The sequence below is a fragment of the Cebus imitator genome, unplaced genomic scaffold, assembly GCF_001604975.1.
Source record: "Cebus imitator isolate Cc_AM_T3 unplaced genomic scaffold, Cebus_imitator-1.0 Scaffold782, whole genome shotgun sequence".
NCBI lineage: Eukaryota > Metazoa > Chordata > Mammalia > Primates > Cebidae > Cebus > Cebus imitator.
The window spans coordinates 398,756-399,276 of record NW_016108097.1 but is presented as its reverse complement, the minus strand read 5'-3'; the positions used below and the strand labels follow the sequence as shown (position 1 = coordinate 399,276).

The following is a 521-nucleotide window of genomic DNA, read 5'->3' as shown; positions in this document are numbered from 1 at the left end:
TTACAACACACAGGCCATCATTTAAACTATAAGAATTCAGAAGCAGAAATTCTACTCACAATTGAACTTCACTGAGTTGGCTGACATGGTGTTTTAAATTCTAATTCTACTCTAGAGCAAACCCAGATTGAAAAGCTGAGGACAAGTCATATGTATTGTTTGTACTGGGAGGCTGCATCATTAGCAGAGTCTGTGATACACAATGGCAAGTTCTGTTTAAGATGTTTCTGCGAGGACGATCCAAGATGGCCGTTTAGGAACAGCTCAGGATTGCAGCTCCGATTGAAAGTGCAGAGCGTGAGTGGATGCCGCATTTTTATTGCCCACAGACTAGGAAATTCCCAGGCGGAGGAGCTCCACGGTCGCCAGCGCGGCTCTTTCGGCCAGCGCGGCCGGCGCTGCTGCTTTGCCCTGCGTGGCTGCTTTGTCGGTGCACCGGGGCCGCGGTTCTCCATACAAAATACACCGGTCCGGGTGCCCTTTTGGCTGGCTATTGGAGCCACGGGAAGTCGCCCATTCGC

The 521-nt window shown here is 50.7% G+C and overlaps 1 protein-coding gene across 1 annotated transcript in view; it reads right to left on the bottom strand.

Annotated features, from left to right (window-relative positions):
* Nucleotides 1–330: 330 nt before the first annotated feature.
* LOC108297234 (POTE ankyrin domain family member A-like) overlaps nt 331–521 on the bottom strand; it is a 65,148-nt gene continuing 64,957 nt past the window's right edge. The window contains exon 15 of the mRNA XM_037735350.1: nt 331–486. Coding sequence (XP_037591278.1) covers nt 331–486 — 156 coding nt within the window. The remainder of the gene's footprint in view (nt 487–521) is intronic.